This window comes from Protopterus annectens, chromosome 6.part0 (genome assembly GCF_019279795.1).
Source record: "Protopterus annectens isolate FY-2018-M chromosome 6.part0, PAN1.0, whole genome shotgun sequence".
In the NCBI taxonomy this organism is placed as follows: domain Eukaryota; kingdom Metazoa; phylum Chordata; order Ceratodontiformes; family Protopteridae; genus Protopterus; species Protopterus annectens.
This window is the reverse complement of record NC_056737.1, coordinates 703708283-703734216: the sequence shown is the minus strand read 5'-3', so window position 1 is coordinate 703734216 and position 25934 is coordinate 703708283. Positions and strand designations below refer to the sequence as shown.

Genomic DNA, 25934 nt, shown 5'->3' with positions numbered 1-25934 from the left:
TAAATCGGCAACAATTGCGGCATATAGTTTATACATCATCGAAGACAAGTTATTGGTTTATAAGTTTTAGGATAACTTGCAGGTTCACTCTTAAGTAGGGACATTGTTTTTCCTGTTGTTAACCAGGTTGGTATCTGTTCAGGGTGCACATATACTGGTTCAGTATAGGTGGCTCCATTTACAATGAGATCTGCTCACAGTTGTGTATTGCCTTTGAGATTGCAGACATAGCTAAAGAACATTTTGTGGCTGTCCTTGGCCTGGGAGGCCAAATTTATCTCAATTTTGGCTTTGGTAGACTTTTATTTGTGCTCTGAGTTTTTTTGTTTTTCTTTTTAGTTTGATGATAGTGCTTTTATCCTGCTGAGTGCTGCATCTCCTGCTTTTTGCCATGATTTTCTTGAGTTGGTTCTATACTTCTTCCTGGCTCTGTGCAGCTATTAACATGCTTGTATACATTTTTTGTGAACAATTCTGCATAGGCAGCAGTGTTCTCAGAATTTATGTGGGATTGAAATTTTGCCAGGTTATCACTTAATAATAGGAATTTAGCCTTAGTGTAGTTCCAATGTGCCAGGGTTAGCTGGAATTCTAGTTTTATTTTTACTTCAAAGGAGACTATTTTGTGGTCTGACCTTACCAGAGAAGACATTACACTAAGTGGTGTGCAACACTGTGCTATATTAGTGAGAGCCAGATCCAGTATGGTTGCACCCCTTGTTGGTGTATTGACAGTCTGGTCCAGGGAGTTTGTCTTTCCAAAACCCAGAAATCTATATGCCTGTATGTTGTATGATGTGTCGCTTCATATAGTCTAGGGAGGTATGTCTCAGGTCATTTACACCCACATTGACTATGACTGAGTCATACTGGCACTTGTGTTCTAATGACTTGAGTGCATGTGTAATGTGGCAGATCCTGGCCCCTGATAAGCAACTAACCATGACTTTCTTCTTACTCAGCCTGGTGAGAGTGACCAGTGTGTCTTGCAATGGAGTCTCCAATGGCTAGAATGTTAGATTGTGGTTGGCTTGCCTTATGGACTTAGTAGAGGTGCCATGAGATGTGGCTGTTTGTGTTGATGCGGGTGTGGTTGTAAAAGAGTGCATTTAGGGTTGCTAAGTTTGTTATATGCACTTTTTCTAGGACAGTTATATTCAAGTGTCTTGGCATATGTGTTTTTCCTTTGAATTGTATGTGATGGGCACAGTGTGTGTACTACTGACAGCCTTATTGCCAGTAGGAGTGTTTTTATGTGAAACCTTTGCCTCCAGTGACATTGTGTAAATGTGTCTCTCACATACCATATCAGTTTGTTTGAGAATTACCTGGTTGTAAGTAAACATAAAGCAATTTTTCCATTGCCTCAGGATGCCCATACTCACCAAGCAGGTAACAGAGGTAGTGGGAAAGTTCATATCCATGGCAATAAACCCTTTTTATTGATTAAAAAGTTGGAGTGAGAGTATAAAGTAATGTCAGGAGTAGCCGGTTTGCAACTCTGGGGGCAGTGCTTGTTATTGCAAACTAGTTGTCATATGTGCAACTAGGTACTGGTGAAATTTCAATGGTGCTTTTACAGGCAAAAATGTCAACTCAAGGTGTTTGTTGCTATACAGGGCACTGCCAAACACTTCAGAGGAAACTTAATAAGTAGAATAACACAGGCCACTGCTACATAATTTTTTTGGTACAAATGTAGTTAAATATTTTTATGTAAAAGAGGAAAAACATTTGCACAGCAGTTTAATGATTTACAAGCTAATAGATTTGAGTTCAGATTTCATGGATTACAGATGGGAGTTGAAGTTAATCTTTTGGATGTGATTTTGTTTGGGTCTATTAAACATAAGATTATAACTTCGGTTTATAGGAAGTTTGATGGTAGTAATATTTATTTACATGGCTCCAGTTGTCATCTGGAACATTTAATTACAACACTACCTTATGGTGAATTTCTTAGATTTCATAGACTATGTACGTTGGATAAGAATTTTATAGAAGAAGCGTATCAAGCTTTTTGCATGTTTAAAAGTAGGGGGTATAATATTGATATCATTAGGAAGGCTTTACAACGGGTAGTATTGGAAAGAAAACAGATACAAAACTCATGTGAGGAATATAATATGGGGTCAAGTAGAGGCATGAATAGGTCGTATGGTCAATATAGTTAAAGATCAGTAAATACAAATGAAAGAATTAAAAGGGAATTTTACTTTATAACCATATATAATGTGTTGAGTGAACAGATAGTACAATTGATAAAATATTATTGGCCAGTGCTACTAAGGGATAAACAATTATGTAGCTTGATTAATGAGTTTCCCCATATTTCCTACAAAAGTGTGGAAACATAGCTAGTTTTGTAGTTTGTAATAATTTTGTTTTGCCTAGTCAACATATTGGAACTTCTATAGGAAATATGAGTGGCACACACAGATGTGGTAAATGTTCTATATGCCCACTGATAGTGAATTGTTTTATTAAGATTAATAATATTAGGTTTCAACCTATACAAAGTTTTAATTGTAACACTCAGGGAATAATTTATGTTTTGCAATGCCCGTGTAAGCTGTTTTATGTTGGTGAAAGTCAGAGGGTTTTCAAAGTGAGACTGCAAGAGCATGTTAGAAATATTAAAAGTGGTTGTTTGGAAAGCCCTCTGGCATTACATTTTAAAGATTTTCACAACAGTGGTGCTTCTTTATTGAAAGGATGTATTTTAGAACAAATTAACTTGCATATGGGTGAAGATAGAACTTTTAAAGAGAAGTTGTTATATAAGGAAACTGTTTATATTTTGAAGTATAAGACTTTGAGCCCTAAGGGGTTAAACAAAGATTGTAATTGGAAGTATTGAAATAATAATAGTATACACTGTCTTTTTAAAACTGTTGCTAGCACGATCATTTGCTTGATTAAAAAGCTGCAAGAATGATATGAAATATAAAGGGTTAATTTAGGAATAGTATAAAGTGCTGAAAAATAGAAAGTAGTAAGTGCGCTGGCATAGCTTAATTAGATATTGGCATCCATGTAAAGGCGTATGTTATTGAGAAACAACGTCTGTAAAAATAACTGCGCAGATGGCAGCTGGAAGGACATCAGCGAAGTAAAGAGATGTAACAACCAAGATAAAGTTGGAACATCAAGTTTCAGATAGTGCTGGAACACCACGTTTCAGATAATCCAAGAATGAGTTTACTTGGACCACAGAACTTGAAAAAGAATCAAGGACAAATCATAAATTAGAAGAACAAAGAACAGTGTTATACAAAGGAAGATTTAGTACATCAGGCTGAGGAAAAATATCAGACTTTTTGATATAAATATGAGTGTGTATAAACAAGCTTTGGGAATTTGCCATAGAGAGCTGACAGCATCTGTATTGCATGCTTGTAGAGCCGAAAGTAAAATGTAACAGTAAATGCATATTAACTGAAGCAGTTTGTCTCAATGTTTTTATTGTACTTATTGTACTAAGACTAGCTGGTCACAATAAATAGTTAAATATACTGTGGTATGCATGCATGTAAATGCAAGTAACAGCAAGAAACCAACAGAAGATGCTTATATATTTTTTTTCAAGTATGTTATTAGTTAATTAGATAATTGTATTTAATTGTTTTATTGTGCTGACTATTTAAGCTGTGAGCTGTTTGAGAGGGAATTTTGTATTCCACAGAAGGCATTTTACCGAGGCACTAGAGAAGGTGTAATAAATGTATTTATTATTTATTATTATTTATTCCAGTTTGATGACTGGGGAGGTCCACTGGGCTCGAGGAGCCCGTTTTCAGTGGAGGCCCGGGGAGAAAAGCTCCAACAATACATAGCTACATGAATAATTACTAAGAAACTTTGCATTACTGACAAATAAACAGGTAGCATTCATAAAGAAACAAGCAATTACAATTTTGTTTAGGTGTAAAAGACAGGCAAATGGCCTTGAGGCAAGATTTTACAGTATAGTTATTTATACATAATACAAATGAGCAAGGTTAACTAGGTGAGAGGTTAGCCAGGAGTAAAAGTGGAGGAGACCTTGATAGGTATAGGGTGAAGAGTACAGTTGCATTTCCTGTTTGAATAAAGGTGAGAATGAAGAAGAGTTTTAAAGTTTTTGAGGTTATTGCAGGTCCTAAGAGTAGAGGGAAGAGCATTCCATTTTTTGGCTAAGGTGAAGGAAAGCAGAAGCTGACCAGGTGGGCGCTTGGGCTCATGGATGGTGATTAGGTTTTGGTGGGTAGATCTAAGTGTTCTATGGGGAGTATATGGTTGGAGGATACTGGAACATGCAGGACACTTGGTAGGTTGGAATAGTAGTCTATAGGCAGTCGTGATGTGGAGAAAGTGAAGTTGTCAAGTTAGTTATGGAGTTCAAGCCAGTTTAATGAGTGAAGGGAGGAACAGTGACGAGAGGAAGATTTGGCTTTGGTAGCAAATCAGGAGATTTTATTGTAACATACTTCTAGTTTGGGGGATAGTGAGGAGGATAAATTAGTAAGCAGAGTGGCGCCATACAGTAGAGATGGAAGGATATAAGTAGTGGTGAGAGTTAGTCTGGTAGTAGGAGAGAGGAAGTGGTTGTTTTTATAAAGTAGGCCGAGTTTTATGTGGGTTTTCTTTATGTTTAGCTGGACTTTTGTATTAAATTTTAGGTGTTCATCAATGGTTACACCAAGAAGTTGGGCGGAGAGAATGACCTCTGAAATGGAGTTGTTATGGCTGGTTGGTTGGAATGAGTTTTTATCAATAGGGGAGGACTTAGAAGTAGAGAACAGAAGGATTTTAATTTTGTTAGCGTGATTTTGGAGCATCCAGTTTTCAGTAGTTGAGAAGGCTGTTTGTGTCAGAAGTTGGAGATCTGTTAAGTTAGAGGCGCAGCAGATCAAAGTAGAATCATCAGCATATTGAACAATTTTAGTATTGGGTATGGCCTTGTAAAAGTCGTTAATAAAGATGTTGAATAGAACTGTGCCAAGTATGGATCCTTGGGGTACTCCAGTGGGGGTAGGATGGAAGGTGGAGGTTCCCTGGCCCCATTTGACAGCCTGGGACCTGTTGGAAAGATAACTGGAGTACCAGGAGAGAGTTTTGTGGGAGAGATTGAGATTAGACAGATTATTAAGAAGGTGGGTGTGGGAGTTGGTATCAAAAGCTATAGATAAGTCCAGCAGAACTGAGGATACTAAATTACCGGAGTCACAGGCTAAATTGACAGTATGTAAGAAGTGGGGAAGGGTGGTGTTGGTACTCTATCCTGGGTGGAAGCTGTGTTTGGTAGGAGAGAGTAGCTGGTGTTTGGTAAGGAATGGCAAGAGCTGAAGGTGGATGCATTTTTCAAGGGGTTTAGAGAGAGGGTAAAGGATGGCTATGGGGCAGAAATTAGATATGTTACAGTTTTTGCCACCCTTGTGAAGTGGAAGAATATATGCAGAGCACCATAGTTTGGGTACATAGGATTCAAGTAGGGATCTATTGATCAGGATGCTAATAGGGAGAGCAATACCACCGGAGGTTATTTTTAAGAAGGAAGAGGGAGTGTTGTCGGGGGCATTGGAGCAAAGCTTTAGTTTAGAGAGTAGTTTCTTTATTTGGTAGGTGGAGATGGGTTTGAGTTCGAAAGTAGGGAGGGGGGGAGAGGATGTTTGGTTGGGGTGGGGTTGAGGGTTGTTGTTGGTAAAGGTCTTGGTTAGCTCAGCAATAGAAGTGATGAAGAAGGTGTTGAATAGTGAAGCAATTTCAAGGTCAGATTTGCTGGTGTCGGGGCAGGGATTGTTTTTAGTACCTGGCCTAAGGAGAGAGTTGATAGAATTCCAAAATTTTTGGGGGTTTTTTGCATGATTTGTTTGCATTTTGATGTAGTAGGACTTTTTTATCTTTGATAACTTGTTTTTTGGCAAGGTTTCTTAATTGTTTGTATTTAAGTAAGATGTCTGGTTGTTTAGTTTGGAGGTAAGTTTTCCAGGTTTTATGTCTTTGTAGCATAACCTTTTTGGTGTCTTTGGTAAGGGAAATCCTGTTGGTGTTCTGTAGCAGTGGTCTGTGTTTTTCTTCTTTACATTTCGGTGGTGCTGAAACTTATAAGTAGAGCCTGATGATTTATGGATAAAATATTTAGGCAGATATTCTGAAGTTAGCAGGAAATCAAGCAGTAATTACTGAAAAGAAAGAATTAGCTTTTCAAGAATGATGAAAAGAGGGGAGTCACCAGAATGGCTACTGCCTGACTACTACTAGTGTTGGTCTAACCACAGCTTCACTTTGCTGGGATACAATGCTCGTTTGCTTCTTCTCTCACCAGAAGCAAAACAGTAGCACCAATCCTAAGATGAGAAGCAGGTCACAGCCTGTTTGGTGATCTACACTCTTGTCCTAGAAGATGTAAAGGTCTGCAGGCTTGTTGTAATATTTTCCTGGTAGATGCCTTGAATAGCAACCAGACCAGTCAGGAAGATCAGGCACAGACATTCACTTTCGAACCAGAAAGAGTCAGGAGTCAATGCACTTTGCTCCTTCTATCACCAGGAGCAAAATATAAGCAAAAATTCCAAATAGGCACTTATGAAGCGGTTATTAGGCTTTCCGGTGATCAGCAGTCCCCAGGAAATCATGTTCCTATGCTTCTTCTCTCACCAGAAGCAAAACTGAAACACTCATCCCAAGATGACTACTGAGGGTCAGAATGTGGACTGTCCAGTAGTTGGTGGTCTTGGAGTAGATGTTGCAGGTTTTAAAGGTAAGATGGAAAAATGGATTAATAACCTAAGAACTCCAGTGTGCACTAAGCAGTTAGGTATGAAAGAGGGGGAAGTTAAGCTTTAGCTATCTTAGTGCAGAACCACTAATTTTAAAAGAGCAAGATAGATTGGAAGGGGTGGGCAATTTTTCTTCTGGTTCTGTGGAATGCACTGGGATCACCAATCAATTTAAATAGTTGAAGGGGGGTTATTTCATAAAATGTTAATTTTGTGCTTATTCACCATAGCCAATGAAAGAGGAGGGGGAAGGAGATGTGTAGTCAATTTAAAATAAGGGGCAGGCAATAGAAAGACAGTTGAGTTTAAAAACACAACAGCACTAAGTTGGGAGGGTGAGAAAAAATTAATATCTGTGCGACTCACAAGAGACACAGAGGTGGTCTCTCTCCTAGTTTAAATATGTGGTTAAAAGCAGAATACAAGTAAAACACAGTGTAAAGAAAATTAATCACAATGTACAAAATAGAAGAAAGCAATAAAGCAACACAAAATACAAGAAAGCAAAAGCAAACTAACCTTTCCCTCACAATAAGTTGTAGCAGAGTCTGTATGAGCTTTTCTTGTAAAGCTTAAGTCTTTTCTGAGGTATTGAGATTCATCACTGTTCTAGAATAAGGAATTGTTTGCACATAAGATACGGACTGCAGACAGTTTGGGTGGTTGTTTAAATATGCACTAGACTTTCGTGGTGGTGCAGTGGTAGCGTTGTTGCCTCACAGCAAGAGGTTCTCCTGTTCGATTCTCGGCTTGGGTTGGGATTGCCTTATGTGTGGAGTCTACATGTCCTCCCCATGGTCGAGTGGGCGTTTGAAAGGCATGCGTTGAATGGGCATGCCTTCGTTGAAGGTTGGGCATCGGGCTGGCAACTCAACACCATAAAAACCAACTGCCAGTCATTAGCGGACCAGAGTTCCGCTGTGGTGACCCCTAACCAGGAAAAGCCAAAAGACAAACAACAACAACAACAGTCACTGACCATGCATAAGACAGGGCTGACTCCCAGATGGTTAGTTTTACTCATGAAGATAAAACCCAAGTGAGTAAAATGTGCTGGGAGTGGGCAAGTCTTGCCTCACCTATGGGCAAGCAATGATTCTTAGTAAAGTACACCAGATAGTTTTAAAATAAACATCTTACCTTTTTGCTTTGTAGGACTTTATGTGAGCATCACGTCTGATCATAGGAGTCATTAGGGAAGTGAGTTTAGAAGAATATTTGTGGCTTGGCAGTGGCCACTGTCATGTAATACCCCCAGAACTATAAATGTCTGTGTTCACACACCAGCACTTATTCACTGTATATGGTGGTCTTTTCTCTCCACTATTCTGAGACCATGCAGTTAGCATATATAAGTAAGGGGATGTGGGGGGAGTGAAGGAGGGACTCCCCCCTGCAAAAATCAGTTTGTATGGTATATCTGTTGTGTAAAATGTTTTCTGTCAATTGTGATTCAGTCAAATGAGTTTTCTGTCAATTCTGTTCAGTGATTTGTGATTCAGTGAAATGAACATTCAATCAAATCATGATATAACCGTGTTAAATCATATATAATTAGGTGTTGCCTTGAAGGGCATTATTGTGCTTAGAGAATGGGCGGTTAAATTGTTATGTATTTGCATTTTTTGTTATTGTTTCTTATATACTTTTATTTATATTTGTGATGTAAAATAGTTCCCCCTTCTAACATTTCAAACCTGCAGTAATCTATGTAATTGTTGTTGAAGGAAGTATTTTACATCTAAAATCTCCTTGATTGTATATATGCCACTGTATAGAAATTTTCTGTCATTCGTGGATTATGTGTCATCATATAAAGACATGGAGCTATGATTGTATATATGCCTCTGCACAGAAATTTTTTTGTCAGTTGTTGTATTTGTACTGTTATGTTATGGAGCTTTTCTCCCCAGGCCTCCGCTGTAAATGGACCTTGTTCCAGTCTGACTTTCCCGGTAAACAAATGTAAAATAAGTAAAAATAAAATAAAAAAATCTAAAATATAAGTTATGTAAGTATTTAATGTCCACACAGACCCCCCCACACACACACACATACACCACATTAAGATACAGAGACGACTGATACACACATGTTGTCAGATGTCTAATATAGAAAAAAAAATCATTTTGATTTTGTCCACGGTGGTGCTGTATAAAGATATCCTTCTAAAATATGTACTATTATTTAGTATTAATGTCAGTCTGTAATACCAGTCATTGGGAGTTTCGTACCTTCTTACTGATGGACTGCCTGTTGCAGTCAGCACTGCCTCTCTCTCTCTTATGCTGTCTGTTTCATGCAAGAAAACACATGCAGACAATTAAAGAGTAAAGAGAGTTGATAATGCAAGACATTAGGAGTTTCATAACTGTGCTAATGGATGTCTTTTAAATTTACTTATTATCATAATTTTGCACTCACTAAACAATTAAAAGCATAATATGCTGCCGTGAAGTGGTGGGCTTGTTTTACAGTGGGAATTACCTGTACGTTAACAAATGTTGGAAAATGTTCGTTCTCCACTCAGGATGGCGATGCACAAGCTGCCCATTCTCTAAGGTGCTATAGCAGCTGCTTCTGTTTCCAAAGGAAGCTGGTTCCAGGCATTGTATCATCTTAATATCTCAAAACTTCACTGAGAAAGAGCTAAGTATATCTTTAAAAAGCTGTGCTAAGTCTGGCACTTTATACACTTTCATTACCTTGTAAGGATGTTATTACAGATATGAGGAATGTGATATCTTGATCTTAAGTCTTTTACTTTTTTGCTGTGAACTGGTACACTGTGGCTGTGACTGTCTTTGCTTCATACAAACTGTATTTCACCTATACTACTCTTCAAAATTGTGTGCAAAGTGTCCTTTCATGTAAGGTGCCTTCAGCATCTTGTTTCATTTGTAGGTTACAATAATTCAGACCCTGTCTGGAAAACAGAACACAACAATTAATGCAACAGTGTTAAGAAGTCCTGCACTATTCTGTTAAGACTTATATCTATTGTTATGAAGATTTCTCTGAATTATTTTTTGGCTTTTTTGTTTTTTCTTATTAGAAACTACAAGTCAGTATTAAGGCAACAAAAGTGAATCTTGTTCAGCTTTCTGAGGCAGCAGACAAACTGGCTCAAGAAGTTGATCCTGTAGCACAGGCAAACATCAATTCTGAAAGAGAAGACCTTTCGCAAAGACTTTCACAACTGGAAAATGCACTGTCTTTGAACTTACTAAAACTTCAGGTAAGTGACAAACACTGCTTTCATACAGGCAGTCTCTTGTTAATCATGCAGTGTGTGAAAAATTATTTCCTGGTAAGCACTGAACAGAAGATGTCATTTAAACTCAATTTCCAGCAAACATTAATCTGTGCATACTTTACCATGGTCATATTGTCGCCCCTCAGTGGCAACACTCAAGAACCGTGGATGGATAAAGCTATAAAACATCAAGATGTTTTTTCCCTCTTTAGTCCCTTTCCACTACTGTGTTAAGTTGAACTGACATGACCATTATTATATTATATAGTGCCTGCTTTATTTCTTCCTTTGATTTATGGCAAAATTGCTTTCTCGTTTTTTTTTTTAATCTACCTTTGTGTACAGACTGTTATCCAATAAGACAAGCATGAAAAATGCATGTTTGGTTGAGATCAAGCAGCAGGTGAAGTCTCTAGAGCTTATGTCTGCTGCCCTATCTTGCATTGATCATGGTACCAACACAGCAACAACGTAATGTCACAAAGTAAGAAATCTGGTACTGGAATGCTGAAACACATGATCGTGGTAGTTCATGCTTCTGGAAATGCACATTGTTTTGCTTGGTGTATTACAGATTTACATTCTGAAAGTGCAACTGCATCACTGTTTGCTACAGTTTAAAAGAAAGTATGTTTTTGATAAAATATGTTGAATGAGGGTTGGAGGCAGGGCATAGAAATGGGACCTAAATGGCTGGGGGAGTCATGTATCTGGCCTCCTGGTAGGTGTGCCAGTAGAAGGAATATGTATATTTTTTTGAAATGTAACAAGCTGATTGCTTACAATTGTTTGAAAAGAGGGAGTGGGAAGCTGGTTCATAATACCTGTCCAGGATGCTAGTTGAACCAGCTGTGCTTCTGAGTATGGCCTACTCATTATAGCTACAGTTCAAAGAAAACTCTTTTCAATTTTGCACACCACCAGTAATCAAATATAGAGATTCATTACCCTTTCCCCAAAGAGAGAGCACTACTACATTACCCTTTCCAAAAGAAAATGGCTCCAATAAAAGCAAATATCCTGATTACTGTTTGAATCAATTCCTTTTAAACTCTTAAAATTGTAAAATTTCCTACCCTTGTCAGTTATTTCAGCATTAGAACATACAACTACTACCCAAGATCCCTCTGTTTCACAAAACCTGAACTAGACACTCCATTGAATATTGTTTTGACCATAGCTTTTCTGTCATTACATCACAGATATGGGAATCTTTGGCAGTCACTTTCAAAGAACTACATCTAACATCATCATGAGGAAGGCAATGGTACCTGCTTTCTTAGCATCTCAATTATCTTGCTAAGCATTATAAGTAAATCTCATTAAATTAGTCTATGCAGTTTGCTTTTCCATACACCGCCTCTCCATTCTCTTTTCTCCTTTCTGTGTTACATTTTGTCCCCCCCACACACACACACACACACACACACACACTGTTTTCAACCTTAATCTGTAAATATTTTAAGTAATGTTTATGTGATTCATTTATAACATGCATGAAACTTTAAATGAAAGACAAAATCGTTATTGTTTTGCTTGTTACTAACTGCATTTGTCCATTCTTGTGCAATTCTCGTAATTTAAGGTTTATTGATACAACTCAGTTCTTTATCTATAACGGCCACACACACCTGGAAAGGTCCATCTGGACCAGTGTTTATCCCCCAGGAAACTGTTCTCATTGCTCCACTTTGGCACACAGGGATTTGAATTCCCCTCACTTTAGCAGAAAGGCATCCCTTATTCTGGATTACATTTTAGCTTTGTGTAATACTGGCGTAAGTACTACTCTGCTAAGGTTCACCTTTGTAATGTATGTGTATTTCATGAACCTTTTGCTACTAAGACTGTGGCCTGACTTCCTCTAGACAAAGCCTTTTCTTAGAAACATTATATATACATATATAGACAGAGAGAGAGGTGATGTATATAATCTGCCTTCTGACCTCATTTTGTCTAAGAACATTTAACTCTTTTATCATTTAAACTTTGTCTTTCTGTGAAATGAAAATGTATTTGTCTTTAGAGATATTGTTTCTGAACGATTTATCAACCAGATGATTCTCTAAACCTCAAGCCTTGTGGACTAATTTTTCATAAGGAGAAGGTCTGCTTTCATACAGATCCCATGTTTTTTTCTTAAGGTGGGCATGAACTTTACATTACATTAAGTGATTAGGGTACCCATTTCACATGCAAGGCTAACCTTGCTGAGATTTGTCTTCACTTCAGTTGGTATATAGTACTGTATAGGGATATAGAATATAGGTGAAAAAAAGCTTCCACAGAAATGTCCCAGACAATTGGAACCATTTTCCACAACACATTAGGAAAGAAAGAAATTATATATCAGTCAGAAAAAAAAATTGAGGAACCAGTTGAAAGTTCCTCATAAGTGCAAAGGTGTACTGGCCAGTTGCCAGTAACCTTACATTATAGTTGAAGTACTTCCCATCTGCAAATAGAGCACAGAGCACATCTTCCAACTTCAATGGCTACCAGACAGTGGTGACGTTTTCTTGCAGTTAGAGCCAAGCAAATGCTATTACAGCTACTAACAGCTACCACTCTGTAGATTCTACAGTCCATGTCCTACACCAACACCCAAGCAGCAGATTTCATACAATTCAAGCATGTTATGTACCAAACAAGCAATTATAAAAGCAAAAACAAACAATTAAAAAAAAAAACTTTTGAATCGAGCACTAAACAATTACATTGAGGACCTATGCCTTTCCACATTGCCAAATCATGCATTCAGTAACCAGTGTTAAAGCTAAATATAAATACAGCCATAATACACATAACAGGTGTTAATCTGGTCACCGGTGGACAGCTCCATGGTACATTTGACCCAGACGAGTATCTGTACCTACTTCTTTCAAGCCGGCCACTGGGGGGGGGGGGGTCCTTCTTGCTGGCCTCCAGAATGGAGCTGCTCACTGCAAGGGGCTTATTTAAGTCTCAGAGCTCTGGATCCTGAATGACTCACTTGCAGACAATCCAGTTTACAGGTAAGCTGCATTTGTAACAAACTAGAGTTTAAGTGAATGTATGGTATTTCAAAGAAGATGGCTTTATCAACAAAAAGATTTTTGGGTAATGAAAGTGAAAGATGTAACAATAAATCTGATCCATTGAATTCTGTATCAAAAGTTTGAAAATCCTCTTGAGAACAGGCAGCTTTAACTCATGCATGCCTACAATACTGCTTGTTCTGTGCTCTGTTCTATGCCTGCTGTCCTGGTTTTCATCCAAGCCTACAGTTCTTGAAAGGCTGATGTCGCACAGCACAATTGATTCAATGTAACTTAATTGCAGCACTGAAGTTGTAACATTCAGTGCCGCAGTTAAGCAGTGTAGAGAAAATTATTTAACTGAACAAGTAAGGCAAAAGCTGTTTTGCTTGTTCAGTTTAAACATTTTTCTCACAATTAAATGTACTGTGACTTTATATAATTGAAGAAAAAATATCCTCTAAACAGCTGTTAGCTTCATTTGTTATGGAATTAGAACTGAATCAGGAAGGAGTATTTTATGTCATTTACCAAATTGTTGGAGTCCCTTTTGTCAAGTGTGAGAGACATTTTTGCATAGCAGTCCCCTTCTTTTATGACAGCTAAACTTGAAATAAATAGAGATGTATCAAGCTGAAAATTGCCTTTCAGTCACACAATATTAGCAACTTTTGTGTGCTTAAAAATGTAGATTTAATCGGCTTATTTCTTCTTTTTGAGCTGACAGAGTTCAGACAAGGTAGGTTTGGGCATCCCAGGAAGGAATGCCAACATCTTATGGTATGTAAAGTTGCTTCCGATGTGTCTTGTTCACTTATATGAAAGTGCCAAGTTACAACATTTTATTTATTTATTTATTTGACATTTGTTTACCGGGGTGGTCTGACTGAGTGTACAGAACCCATTTTCAGCAGAGGCCTGGGGAGAAAAGCTCCACATACAGTACAATACAAATACACTATAATCCAATACAGTACAAATGACATGAGAAATACTGTACAAAATAAGTTGAAAGAACATAAACTATGTTACAAGATATTACAATATATACTACATATCTTGGCAATTCTGTAGAGTTAAAACTTTATAGACAATTATAGTCACTCGCACCATATACATAGTCTATGAGTAGATAGTGTACAAAATGGTATGTAGATAGTGCAGTGTATGACATTGACTGTTATAGTACATGAAAAAATAGAATCTTGGTTTCAGTTAGGAAAATAATATTCAGAAATTTAGTGATGCAGAAAGATAGTGAGAGAGGTAAGAAAAGAGGCATTACAGCCTGAGTAGTACTTTAAGGATATGGTATAGAAACAGAGAAGGAGTTAGAGGAACCTTAGGATCTTGCAGACTTTGAGGGAATGAAATGTGTCAGAAGAGGAGGATGAGATGAGTGTGGAAGAAGAGAAAGAGCTGAGCATTAAGCAGGCTTTATGCAGGAGAAATGCCTTGTGTTTTTGAGATGATTTTTTAAAGAGGCTTGGAAATGGGTTAGGCCAGGCATAGACCTGGTAGTTCGAGGTAGTGAATTCCATAGTATAGAGACAGAGTATGAATACAGAGAGTGACCTTGTTTTCTTGTGAGTTTTGAGATAGCTAAGAGATTTTTGTCTTCTGATCATAGGGATCAGTTTGGTGTGTAAGGTGTCACTAGATTCAGGAGCGGCCTTAGGTTAGCTGGTGCCCTAGGCAAAAAGGCTGCATGGCACCCCCCCCCCCCCACTATACGTGGTGCCCCATCCTGGTCTATCTACTCAAATAAATACTGCAAAAGTGTCCCTGCTAGAGCAGCGCCCTAGGCAGCTGCCTAGTTGGCCTATGCCTAAGGCCGGCTTTGACTAGATTGGCTAGTGCAGGGCAGGCAGAAGGCATGACAATAAGGTTGTGCAAGGTGGATTGCTGAATAAATGCAAGTTGCTTGGGGAATTTGAGCCAGTTTAGTTCTAGTAGTGCTTTACAGTGCTGTGTGTGATATTTAGAGTTTGTGGCAAACTTTGCAACTTTGTTGTAGCACTGTTTCATCTTACTTAAGGTAGAGGTTTGTAAGTTAGTTAAGTCAGGAGTACCGTAAAGAAGGGAGGGAAGTAAAAATGTTTTTGCAAGGGTAGTTTTGGTTGCTGTAGTAAAAAATGTTTGTTTCTATACGAGTCCCAGTTTTTGATGAGTTTCTTTATATTTTGCTGTATATAGGGGTCAAATGAAAGTTTATTGTCAATGATAACTCCTAGAAGTTTGTTTTCCTGCACTATTTCTATGACAGTGTTGTCAAATTCAAGGATGTTGAAATGATCAGTGACGGGGTGTTTTGGGGGTGAACGAGTGCTGGTTTAGTCTTCTTTGGATTAAGAAAGAGTTGGGAAACACTTAAAGTGACTGGTAAACTAAGAGGGAAAACAAAAAGAAAGACAAGTAAAGTTTGTGTAAGTGCTCAGGTAATGCTGACTGCTGACCATTCTCCATGATTCTCCATGATGCGTTATCTGGACATGTGTATAATGACATATCCTTATATGAGCTGTTCCTTATTGTCCTGCCACCTGTTAACAGTGCTTTTGTTTGCCAATTCTTTTTAAATTTCTTTACAGTCATTTTAACTTGCAGATGATATCAGTAAACTACTGGTTTACAAAAAATGAGTTTATGATCATATCATTGAATTCATAACGGTTTCCTTAACAGGCCCAGTGCTTCCTATTTCCACTTGAATACTTGATTGTGTCTTTCTTTATACTGGTTAGCCTTGTGTTTGGCCTGCTACTTTGTTGCTTCTAGCAGACAAACCTCAAGTACCATTATTATTAAGAAAATGTTTGAACATTAGTACATTATTTGTAGACTATTTCAGTGAGTTTATAACCAGGATAGAGACCAGTCAGAGCATATGCAATGAGTATGCAAGCACCCCTGTGGAATACATGTAAGTAAATGTTTGTTTCACTGAGTTGTTCTTCTGTTAAAATTAGTTATCTCAGAAAACATCAAACATTGCGCACTTTGTTTTTAATTTTTTTCCTTTTGGCCCCAATACATTCCTACACTGTATTGTTTCCATATTGCCTTGAGTGCTGGAGGACACTGGAAGGAAGTTGGAACTGTATGACCCTAGGAACACATATGTGATAATTTGTGGAAGATAAGATATATTAAATGATCCCACAGTCTTCCTTCTAGTGTCCACCAAGCATTGTACAGTGCCTTTTGTGTTGAGCCTAGTGTGGGTACATGGTCCTGCACACCCACAGTGATTGTCTGGCATTTGTGCACTCTGTCATGCATGGGCTTGCAATCTCAAGTTGTTGTGCTAAAAGGTGTATTCCTGGGCCTTTGCCCTTGTGGCTGGTACATGTGAAGAGGTATTGGTCGCACACTCTGACACTTCCTCAACTGGCTTTGTAAGTGCCAAGACCTGAAGGAGAAGTGCTGACATTCTGGAAAAACTGTGATGGTTGTACTACCTAAAGATGGTAGAGATCCATCTTCATATAGACCAATTTCAATTCTAAGTCATGATTGCAAAGTGTTTGTCTATAATTGCTAAATAAATGGCAAAGTAGTTGCCAAAATTGAAAAAATATGGATCATTGTGGTTTTGTGGAGGGGAGGCAAACATTTGACAACATTAATAGAACAATGATAATCCATAGGGAATCAGAATGTAAGAAAATTTCTCTGTTGTTGGTGGGTTTTAATGCAGAGAAAGTATTTGACAGAGTAAGCTAAGATTTTATGAGCAGGGCAATAGAAGCATTTGCATTCCCTGACACATTAATAAGGTTAATTAGGGGCATATATGAGGGATCAGAGGAAAATTGAAATTGGGGAGTTCCTGTCTGACAGTTTTGTTTGAAGAGAGGAACCAGGCAGTGGTGTCCTTTTTCCCTTTGTTAATTGCTTTGTATTTAGAACCATTGGGAAAGAAAATAAAGGAGTCAGAAATTCAAGGATATAATTGGTATGGTAATCAAGAAAAGTTGGTTCTATTTGCAGATCATATTATTTTATACCTAATAAAACCAGAAAAGGACATGTCATAGTTGTGAAACCATTCTGAAACAGTTTCATGTTTTTCAGCGTACAAAATTAATTAAGATAAATCAAAGGCAATAGCTGTGAACTATGTACTCACGCACAAATTAATTCAGCAATACCCATATTTATGGGGAAATAATAAAATAAAGTACTTAGAAGTATGAGTTAAAAATGATTCTTTTATGGGAGCTAAGGATATCTGGAAAGAGACTAAACAAAAGGTAATACAAAAACTGAGAGACTGGAATATCTGTTTTATAGATATAGATAGCAGGGTACAAGCAGTAAAAATGGTTTAGTCCCTTTTGTTTTATACAAACAAGTCAGGCATATTTTGTATCAAGCAGAGGAGAAGTTGTGGATAACAATTTATAAAGAGTTGAATGATTTTAACTAGGAGGGGAAGAGATGAAGAGGCAAGTGGGATAAGTTGATCCTTTCAATGGAACAAGGTGGTTTGGAATTACCTGATTTAAAGGGATATTTCAGAGCTACACAGTTAAGGCTCCTATACACAGTATAAGCAGACAGCTATAATTCAAAGTGGAAAAAGATGATCATGATGAAATGGGGGGAACCTCAAAAAATAAGGAGAGCTGTGATTTTGGATGTAGGTCCTTAAGGAGAATAACTATAGGCATGCAGAATACTTTCTGCTACTTTATGAATAGAATATTCTAAGAACTAAGCCAACTCAGGAATGGAGAAAGGAGATTCAGACGATAAGGATGACTGCAAATAGCGGTACCAGCAATAGGCTAGAGGGGTCTGGAATTTACTGGAAAAATGGCAAAGGAACTAAGGTATTGGGACAAATAACTAGAGAGGAAAAGGAAATAGAATGAGTAGAAGCCAAGAAGTCAGACTGCCCTCCCTGTCAGGGATTGATATCAGAGTATAGGCAAAGTGAAAGGAATAGGGGGATCATACGTGAAAGACAAGCACTGGTGGAGTTCTTGGTTGAACCTAGAGCAGAGGCTTGCCATTACAAGGGGGTAATAAGTTGGCCATATGAAATATTCCATGATAGCTATGGGAATCAATCAGAAGAGGTTAAAAGGGATTGGGAAGAGAGACTGGATAAGCAATTCACAAAAAGTTAGTGGGAGGATATATGTATTGTTCCTGAGTATGCAACGTCTTTAGGATTACATTTAGGATCTTGGAAGTGTAGGTATTTTTATCACCCAAGCAAACTCCAAAGAATTTTTCCTCATGTAGACAGCAAATGTTAGAGGTATGATGGTGAAGAAAGCATTAATCGGGAACATAGTTTTTGGCAGTTATGAATTGGCAGACTTTAATAATTCCATGCAGACTACTTTGTCAGAAATACTGAATGAGCAAATTGGCGTAACAAAGGAAATAATTTTTTGAGCTTTATGCAGGATCTGAATTGCCTAGACATAATAAGGCTTTGCTGAGTTAAATTTTGGTGGCTGCCAAAAAAAAGCAGTTAGTGGGAAATGGAAGTCTAAACCCACCATATTAGAAATAGTGAATATAGTAACAGATAAAAGATCTAGAAGTAGGGGCTTGAGAAAAAGGTATGAGCAAATTACACAGAAAAAAAGTGGGGAATGGTAGAAACAATACATGAAGAATGATGTTTTGGAGGAGGAATGAGGTTTAAGGGAAGGCAGGAATTGAAAGAGCTATGTAATGGTCAATTGACAATGATTGTTTAGAAGATTAAATGTGAAGTATAATGTTCATAGGTTCATAGGTTCATACTAGGCTATCTGCCCTAGGGCATTTATAAGCCTAGCCAGAGTGTGTTTGGCTTTCGCCACCCATTTTAAATTAATTTTGCTATGCCCTTTTTCGAGGTTAGTATACTGTGCCTCTGTCTAACAGTGACACAGAAGTGATACCCGGAGTAAACCTACGATCCCCCATCCATTCATCAAGATTCCTCTTGAAGAGAGTCAATGAGGGACTCTGCCTAACCTGGACTGGGATTTTATTCCAGAGTGAAGGGAGCCTCTGGGTTATGAATCTGTCCCTTCAGCATGTCCTATTTATTTCAGTGCTGAGGTTCAAGTCTCTCGAGTGCATAGCTCGATGGGATTTGGATGTTCTGAGGTGCAGCATGTCCATTAATTCTGGGTTGGACATGGCTTTATACGTCAGGCACAGATCGCCTCTGAGCAGGCGGTATGCCACTGAGTAGAGCTGGAGTTTCTTTAACCGGGCAGCATATGGCATCTGTTTGAGCCCTTTGATCCTCTTGGTGAGGTACTTTTGGGGTCTTTCCAGTTGCTGCAGGTGTCTGGTAAGGTACATCCCAAAAGGGGCATTGTACTCAATTATGGGCTTGATGAGGGATGAGTAAAGAGGCACGATGACCTCCCCTGATCTAGATGTGAATTCCTTCATGATTAGGTGGGCTATATAAAATGTTTTTCTAACCACTTTGGCCACGTGGTTGTCAAATGAGAGATTACTATCAACTTGGGTCCCCAGGTCCCTAATTACTTCTTCCATACTTAATGGATTACCACCTATGTGGTAATTTGAGGGCACTTTGTTTTTGCCAAAGGGGATGACTATACACTTTTTGTCGTTTAGCTTGAGGCCATGGCTCTGGCACCAGTTGTCTGTTTCTATGAGGCCCTTTTGGAGGATGCTTGTGTCGGCTGGAGAGTCGATTATAGCGCCCAGTTTGCAGTCATCTGCGAACTTGGTCAGCCACAGTCCTTCCATGTTGGACTGTACCTCTGAGAAATATATACCGAACAGGAGAGGTCCCAGGACTGAGCCTTGTGGGACGCCACTTGTAACTGGTTTGGAGTCTGATATGGCTCCAGCAATTCTAACCATGTGGGTTCTGTCCTTGAGCCAGTTTGTAACCCATCTAGTGACATAGGGGTTTATATTTAAGCTGGTGAGCTTATCTATAATGCCCGAGTGGGGTATTGTATCGAAGGCTTTTGCCGAGGTCCAGGTAGGCTGTGTGGACCACCTTCCCCTCGTCAATGGCCTTGGTGACTGTTTCAAAGAAATCAACCAGGTTTAAGAGGCAGGATCTGCCCTTAACAAAGCCGAACTGGGTAGGATCCAGTGTTTGTAGGTCCCTAGTATCTTTATTTATGAGGTCCATGATGATCCTTTCCATAGCTTTGCAGACCAAGCTAGTCAGGCTTATGGGGCGATAGTTTCCAGGATCCGTTGAGGCACCACCTTTGTGGAGAGGGACCACTGTTGCTGTATGCCACTCTTTGGGTACATATCCTGTGGTCAGGCTGAGATTGAACAGTAGTTTTATGTTTGGGTTTAGCTCATCTTGGAGTTCATGTAGGACGCAGCCCGGGACACTGTCTGGTCCCATTGATGCTGTGTTTTTTTGCTTTGGAGAAGGCGGCTTTTACCTGAGCATCTGAGATGTCGGGGGGGCAGCACTCTGCTGGGATAGATATTTGCCCTTTTGGTGGGGAGGGGAGGGGAGAAGTTTGTGCTGAACCTATCAGCTAGGATGTTGGCAATGTCTGTGGGTTCAGTGTATTTTTTGTCATTTTGGACTAATTCTGAGCATATCTGGGAATTCCCACCCAGGTTCCTAACATAATTAAAGAAAGCCTTGTGATTATCCTTAGTGTCCTGTGCAATTTTTCTCTCAAAGCTGGCCTTAGACGATTTTATGAGTGCCCGTAGTTTTTTGCTAACACTGATCAGAGATGCCTTCCCTTTTTGGGATTTTGCTCTATCATGTAGTAGCTTCCTCCTTCTATTGTATAGTTTGTTTATGGCTGGGGTCCACCAGACAGGACGCCTGCCTTTGGAGGATTGGGTCTTGGTTTTATTTGGGATTGCATGATCCATGCATTCCTGAAGGTGTTCATAGAATGTGTTTATAAAGGATTCTGTGGTCTGGGCCATATTTTCCACAGGCCCGGGGGCTTTGAAGGATTTCACCTCGGTTTTGAGGAGTGTGAAATTTGCTTTAGAGAAGTTTTTCACTGTGGTTTTCTGGGCAGGGGGTGGGGTTGGGATGTGAATATCCAGTGAGATTAGTTTATGGTCTGATCTTACCAGTGAGGGATACACTTCTGGTCTGGAGCATAGAGTCCCCATGTTGGTGATGATCAGGTCCAGTATGTTTTCCCCTCTTGTGGGAGTGGTAACAAGTTGTTCCATAGCATTTGAGTTTATAAATTCTAGGAACCTTTGAGCTAGGGTGTTGGAGCTAGAGTGTTTGCGACTGAAAATATGTCAATATGATTTGTTTTTATTTATATAAATGCATGATTGCCTTTGTCTTAAGTGACAGTTCGATAAAGCCGTAGACGAGGGTAAGGTAGTTCACACATCCTATCTTGACCTCGCCAAGGCTTTCAACACCATCCCCCATTCTGGAATTATAGCTAAACTCACTAAACTAGGTATAAATCCCTATGTCACAAGATGGGTTGCCAACTGGCTCACTGAAAGAACCCACACTGTAAAAGTTGCAGACTCCAAATCTGACTTCAAACCAGTGACAAGTGGAGTACCACAGGGTTCAGTCCTGGGACCTCTCCTGTTTGGTGTCTACTTCTCTGAAGTACAGGCTAACACAGAAGGCATCTGGCTAAGAAGTTTGCAGATGATTGCAAACTAGGAACCGTAGTCGTGTCCCCAAATGATGTGGACATCCTACAGAAGGACCTCACTGAGACAGATGCCTGGTGTCAGAAGCATGGCCTCAAGCTCAATGCCAAAGAGTGCAGTGTCATCCCCTTTGGTAAAAACTCTGTACCCATGAACTACCACATAAACGGCAGTCTGCTTAATGCCAAATGTGTGATAACAGACCTTGGGACCCAGGTGGACGGTAGTCTCTCCTTTGATAATCACATCACCACAGTAGTCAGGAAATCCTTCTATATGGCACACCTCATCACAAAAGGGTTCTCATCCAAGAAAAAAGAGGTCATTGTTCCCTTCTACACTGCACTCATTAGATGCATTATAGAGTACAATGCCCCTTTTGGAATATACCTCACAAGACATCTGCAGCAGCTGGAAAGGCCACAGAAGTACCTCACAAAGAGGAGGCCACAGAAGTACTCCACAAAGAGGATTACTGGCCTCAAACAGATGCCCTACACCGACTGTCTCAAAAAACTCCAGTTTTACTCTGTAGCATATCACCTACTCCGAGGAGATCTCTGCCTAACACATAAAGCTATGTTAAACCCAGAGCTGTTGGACATGCTACACCTAAAGAAATCCCAATCCCTCCAAGCTACATGCTCTAGGGACCTAAACCTTGTCACCACAATAAACAGGACATGCTAGAGGGATAGATTCCTGTCCCAGAGACTTCCTATACTCTGGAGCAAGCCACCCATTTATGTCAAGCAAAGTTCCTCATTAGCACTCTTAAGAAAAATCTTCACGAGTGGATGGGAAATAGGAAATACACCCCGGGGATCACTTTTGTGCCTCTGCTCAACAGGGACACAGGAAATTAACTTTCTTGGGTGGCGTAAGCCAGGGAACCTTGTTGGCTAGGCTTACTTAGGCCCTTGGGCCGATAGCCTAGTACCTACCTATGAACCTAAAGATGCTTTATTTGGTTCAAAATGAATAACTGGGCCTAGAACTTCTGGGCTGTGGATGGACCTACATCCCTCTTTGACACAGAGCCTGTTGTAATTATGTACATCTGTCATGATTGTTATAAGTTACAGGCTTTCTAGTCATAATGCTATTGCAGAACTTTAATGAAGTCTGTAGAGAAGCTTTGAGTAAGTGAAAATTATTGACTGTCACAGCCCCAAGAAGAGTTAGAAAGTATGATGCATGTATGTACTCACGAACAATAGGTAGAAACATGGAACTTGTATGTTTTAAGACCTAAATATTTAGCACTGAAGGTCTGTCAGGCCAATCACAACATAAATAATTAAAAAATAGAAGAATATTCTATGATTATTGCAAAGTTTTATTTTGTCTCACAGCCATTGTAATTGATTCTATTCATGTAATTTTCAACAGAATGAGACACATCAACATGAAGAATTCAGCAAATCACTGGAGGCATTAGAGAACTGTGTCAATGAATCTAGAGAAGTTTTAGATGAGCTATACTCTCTACGCAAGGAAGGAACTGACATTGACAAATTCAAGGTATGTCACTACTTGTATCTTTTTCCAGTGCTGCTATTTATTTGCTTGCTGACCAGGAAATTGCACTTAATATACAATAGCCCTTTTCATCTGTAACCATGTCAGAAACTGCAACATGGTAACACAGTACAGATCATAATACTGCCAAAGATTATATGCAGATATACATCTATGAAACATTTTTTCTGTTAATTATTAACTGGTAGTGTTCAATATATACAGGTCATTCACAGTAATGGTGCAGTTTTGACCTTGTCATAATTTACAAGTCTTATCTGACTACATGTCAGTTGTGTCCATGATGTGAGCATTTTTTATTAGATTAGGCCATTAGCTGTATATTTATGCAATATTTGTTGTTGATGTCATAGGATATAACAAGTGCCAATGGAAAATTGTGTACATAATTTGTCTACCATTTCTACAGTTTTTAGCTTACTCACTACACAAAGTCGGTAATTTTTAAATAATTTGCAACATTAAATATTTGAATAAAGATACTGAACTGTTGCATATTCACACAGATCTTTTAAAGGAAAGCAACATTTTAACAGATATTGCATTATATGGTAAAGAAACACAAACTGAATTGTTTTTCAAGTGGTTTATTCTAATTCTGGATGCATCATTGTTACCGTGTGTCAGAGATCTTGATCCCATGTACCCTGCGTTAAATAATAAGTAATATTTTCAGTGATAAAGAGAATGAAACAGAACGTATGAGTAAACCTTGGCTCTACATGAGTGTCACTGTTGAAGTGACACTGTGGCCCCATGTGTAAAAACGGGAAAAAGGGTTGTGGATGGACGGATGAGACAACATAAAAATGCCACAGTTTAACTTGATGAGGCAGTGGAGTGACCACAAAAGTTTATTTTTCTATACCTGATAGTTTCCCCACTATAAATTATTCTTTCTAAATTTTAATTTAAATGTGTGTGAAGCTTGGATGAAGTAGCTGTTAAAAATGCTGAATGTGTTTAAAGGAGATGAATTTTGTCATTCCGTGCAAGAATAAGTGACTGACGATCATGTTCATGAAAGTAATCAAAACATTTCCTAGCGACCATTTTTTTTATGAAGGTTTTGCTTTTGTTATGATTTTCAGCATTTTCTCTTTTAAGGGTTCTGGAAGTAATTTTTACTACCAGATGTATTGGCAGAGAAACATAGCTTAGTAATTGATTTATAAATTAATTGTCAGTAAAACAAAAAGGGGTAATTAGGTTTTCACTTTTATTTGTTTAAGATGGTGCACCTGGACTGATGCCCACTACGTATGTATGTATGTATGTTTTGCAGTGTTTGTGATGTTTAGAGGCCTGCTGCACCACACTTAAGAACAACTCAAATCTACACATTTCAGCACATGTATAGAATAAGTGAAGTGATTAATATAAGATTTAGAATAATATAAAGAACCATTAGACTGGGGCTGGGTACTGAAGCTTGCAATTTTCTTAATTCATAGGTTCATAGGTTGGTACTAGGCTATCGGCCCTAGGGCCTATACAAGCCTAGCCATAACAATTCCCTGGCTATTTCTTCCCACAATATTGACTTCTAACAGTGTCAGCAGCTTTCTAGTGGGCTTCATTAAAACTAATAAAAATATCACCACCAAGAGACTTCGACCAGCATAATCTCTGTCTCTCTTTTCTTCTTCTTCAGTGTGGAATTCGTCATGAAAGTCCATATTCTTAAAGAGATTGTGATCCTGCTTTATGTCTTTGCCCTTCTCATTCCACCTAAGTTTAAAAATGAACTTGTTTTCGTACTCCAGTTTGTCCCAGTGTATGGCACCATTCAGCTTTCATCATTATTTATTTTTATTTTTTATTTTTATTTGCAATTTGATTACCGGCGAAGTCCACAGGCTGAATTGACCCATTTTCAGTGGAAGCCCGGGGAGAAAAGCTCCAAGATGCATTATACAATTTAGATACAACTGATAGTTAATATTAAAGATATTATGTAGAATAGTTACTCATAAATGCATTCAGTATCATGCATAGTTAACAAATTCATTAAACTTGAAGATAGGGATCACACAGTTTCATTTGAGGAAAACAGATATGGGTTAGGTGTGGAAACAGTTTACATACAAACCTTTTAAGAAAATGTAAATACGCTTTACATACTCACATCAACAGTAGAATGTTATTTACAAGGTTGAGCTGTGTGAGGGTAGCTGTAGGAGGTGAGAGCTTAGAGAGAAGCTATAGAAATTGTTGAGAGTTTAGATAGGCTCAGAGGAAGATAACTATGAGAGTTGTAGAGCCTGGGAACCAGAGCGAGAACATCCTTGGGTTAGGTTGGGTGAAGGCAGGTACATTTCCATTTAGTGGACAGGTGTTTGAATAGTTGGGTTCTGAAGTTTTCTGAGTTTGGTATGGTTCTTAGTGTGGAGGGAAGGGAATTCCATTTTTTGCCTAGTGAGAAAGATAGGAGAAGTTGGCCAGCAGGATGTTTAGGTTTATGGATAGTAATTAAGTTCTGATTTTCAGATCTGAGAGCTCTGTTGGGTGTATAAGGGGGAAGGATGTTAGTTAGAGCGGGACATTTTGTTGGGTGAAATATGAGTCTATGTGCAGTAGTGAGTTGGAGATAGTCTAGGTAGTTTGGGAGTTCAAGCCAATTCAGGGATTGTAGGGTTAGGCAGTGATGGGTGGTATTTTTAGATGTAGAGGCAAATTTAGATATTTTGTTGTAGCAGTTTTCTAGTATAGAGGTGATAGAGGAGAAAAGGT

General features: G+C 38.7%; 1 protein-coding gene across 1 annotated transcript in view; it reads left to right on the top strand.

Moving 5' to 3' along the window:
• The window catches only part of SYNE2 (spectrin repeat containing nuclear envelope protein 2), a 3814665-nt gene that overhangs the window by 3092344 nt on the left and 696387 nt on the right, over positions 1-25934 (top strand). The window contains exons 109-110 of the mRNA XM_044073561.1: positions 9817-9999; positions 23052-23183. Coding sequence (XP_043929496.1) covers positions 9817-9999; positions 23052-23183 — 315 coding nt within the window. The remainder of the gene's footprint in view (positions 1-9816; positions 10000-23051; positions 23184-25934) is intronic.